The sequence below is a fragment of the Nuphar pumila genome, chromosome 9 (assembly GCF_984573655.1).
Source record: "Nuphar pumila chromosome 9, dmNupPumi1.hap1.1, whole genome shotgun sequence".
Lineage (NCBI taxonomy): Eukaryota > Viridiplantae > Streptophyta > Magnoliopsida > Nymphaeales > Nymphaeaceae > Nuphar > Nuphar pumila.
In genome coordinates, this window is record NC_143257.1 from 54709641 (window position 1) to 54712628 (window position 2988).

Here is a 2988-nt window from a genome sequence, read left to right on the forward strand (position 1 = left end):
GTGATTCGCTAACGATGCCATTAGGATGGTGATTTCCTAATGATGCTGCTGGGGTGGTGATTCTCCAGCAATGCCGTCAGCATGGTGATTCGCTGGCAATGCCGTTAGCGTGGTGATTCGCTAACGATACCATTAGGGTGGTGATTCCCTAATGATGCTACTGAAGTGGTGATTCTTCAGTAATGCCATTAGGGTGGTGATTCCCTAATAATGCTACTGAAGTGGTGATTCTCTAGCGATGCCGTTAGAGTGGTGATTCTCTAGCGATGCCGTTAGAGTGGTGACTCTCTAACGATGCCGTTAGAGTGGCGACTCTCTAACGATGCTGTCAGGGTGTTGACTCTCTGACAATGCCATTGAGGTGGTGATTCCCTCATGATGCTACTGGGGTGGTGATTCTCCAGTAATGCCGCTAGAGTGGTGATTCTCTAGCGATGCTATTAGAGTGGTGATTCTCGGATGACAGTTGTTGAAGTAATGATTCTTCAACGATGTCATTTAAATGACGATTCTCTTGTGATGATGTCAGAGTAGTGATTTTCCGGTTTGCGTGTTAGAGAGGTGATTCTCTAACATTGGTCGTCTAGAATGGTGTTTTTCTGACGACAGTGGCCCTATGTGGTGCCGTTTGAGATGTTGCATAATTAAAATGTGTTGTGACTCTGTTTGAATTATGCATTATGTACTCGAAAACTTTTGAATGATTGTTGTGGTTATTACTTAGCAAAACCTATCGCTTAATAACTATTATATATGTTTGTCCTAATAGATGGCCTGGGAAGCCCGATGCAACGATATTATGGGCATTGTGAACAACCTTGCAGAGGTTGTGCAACAGCAGGTGGTTGCGATGCAACAGATGGGCGTGAACCTTCAGCAGGTCGCCCATGATAGACAGAACGTAGGTGCAGTCACCTACAAACGCTTTATGGAATTGGATCCTCCTGCTTTCCTAGGTAAGACAGATCCTGAAGTTGCTGAGTCATGGTTACGAGAGATAGAACGTATTTTTCGCGTTCTGGATGTCCCTGAGGAACGGAAAGTGAACTTCGACACCTATCGTTTGAAGGACCACGCTGAGAAGTGGTGGGACACAATCATGAATATTACATGGGATGAATTTGTAGAGGTTTTTAACTCTACATATTTTCCCAAGCATGAGCAGAGCAAGAAGATGCAAGAATTTTTAGACCTGCAACAGGGAACGACAACCCTATCTGATTACATCACTAAGTTTCGATGTTTGGAGCGATACTGTCCGAATGTGTACGTCCTGGAAAAGGATCGAGCAATGAAGTTTGCTCGTGGGTTGAAGCCAACGCTGAGAACCAACGTGTTCACTAACGGACCAAAGTCACTTGACGAGGCCATCGAGATAGCAACACTGTTGGAAGAAGCCCAGATCGAGGAGCAGAAGAACCAGTGGAATGGAGCCAGATCACAGACCAAGATTCTTGCGTGTACCAGTGAGAAGGATCCCAGTGGAGATGAGTCCACACCGCCTGCAAAAAAGCAAAAGCGTCAGGAAGACTACCAGAACTGCCAGCAACGAAGTCGATCTCGATGACAAAGTGTTCAACGAAAGTGTAGATGGTGCAACAAGGATCATGCTTTCGGAGTTTGCCCTCTCTATGACGGCAAGTGTTTCAAGTGTGAACAACTAGGGCATATTGCTAAGTTTTGTCCAAAGAGGTCTATTGGAGATCGTGCTTATGCGGATTAGACTCCATCGACAGAAGATGATGTGATGACGAACAAGGAAGGCTATCCCAACTTTTGTGTTTATGATTTCGCGGACGAAATCCTTTTTAAGGAGGGTAGGATGTAAGACCCTCGATATTTCTGAGAAAATTTGATATGAAATATGTTTCAGTGTTGGTAAGTCCTCGTATTATTGAGAGAATTGTTCATAAATTATGTATTTATTGCTTTATGAGGTTTTGAATCCCGTAAACTTGCTTTACAAGGCAATTCCGGGCAAACCACGATGAATCAAACCTTGATATTACTAGATTAGATTTATAATGTATCTAATTAGACTTACCTCAAATTTGGAACCTAAACGAGAAAAAAATATATCGGTATTTCATGTATTTTGGTGAAAGGGGTATATCGGTAAATACGAGTCGGATCGAGGCCCGAATTCATCAGAATTGGAGATCTAAATACGTAATATTGAAATTTAGGTCTTAAAATTATGAAATATAATTTGGAAATAAAGCATTTAAATTATTTAAATCTAGCTTTTAAATAAGAAAGCAATTAGGGGTTTTTAATAACTAAATAGCAATTTTTATAAAACCTAATTGAGGTTTTTCAAAAAATTTAAAGGAAGAAGCTTGTTCTTGGCATTATTAGAGAATGGTTACCATGGGGTCAACCTCAACCCATGCTACCTTGATTTAAATTAAAAAGAATTTCAAAAAAATGCACTTTGTAAAGTGTTTTTGAAAAGTTTGCAAAAAAACAAAATTTGGGGCTTATTTTGGAAATAGGGGAAGTAGTTGGCTAAAGAGCCAACGTTTTTTTCAAAAAGGGCTGGGAGCCTCTAGGGGGTAGCCCATACCCCCTTTAATGAATGTCATTTCAAAGAAAAAAAAAAAAAGAGAAGGTTTGAAAAAGTCAAGCAAGGGACAATGACCCTTGATTTTAGGAAAGTGGGTGAAGGGTTAGGTAAGAGTGGTTGGACCCTTGAAAGTGGTCTTTCAAGGGTCAAACCTAGACATCCTAGAGAGGGGGGGGGCGTGAGATGGGAGGAACACTCATCTCCTACTCCCAATCTCAGCCACTCATCTCCCTTTTTGCCTATTTAAGGGCTTGAGAGGGGGAGGAGAGAGAAAATGTCTTTCTCTTCCACTCCTCTTCTTCTCTCTTCTCCTTTCCTTCACCATTTTTCCCCAGCTAGCTTCTTTTTTTTAGCTTGTGTGCTGTGTGTGTGTTAGAGTGGCTCAGCCCCAGCTGGAGGAAAACCTCCATCGTCTTCCCCAA

General features: G+C 41.9%; 1 protein-coding gene across 1 annotated transcript; it reads left to right on the forward strand.

Annotated features, from left to right (window-relative positions):
• The first annotated feature begins 859 nt into the window (after positions 1–859).
• On the forward strand, positions 860–1567 carry LOC149828597 (uncharacterized). Its single transcript, XM_090017094.1, has one exon. It carries the CDS (start codon positions 860–862, stop codon positions 1565–1567), a length of 708 nt encoding a protein of 235 aa, XP_089873220.1.
• The last annotated feature ends 1421 nt before the right edge of the window (positions 1568–2988 follow it).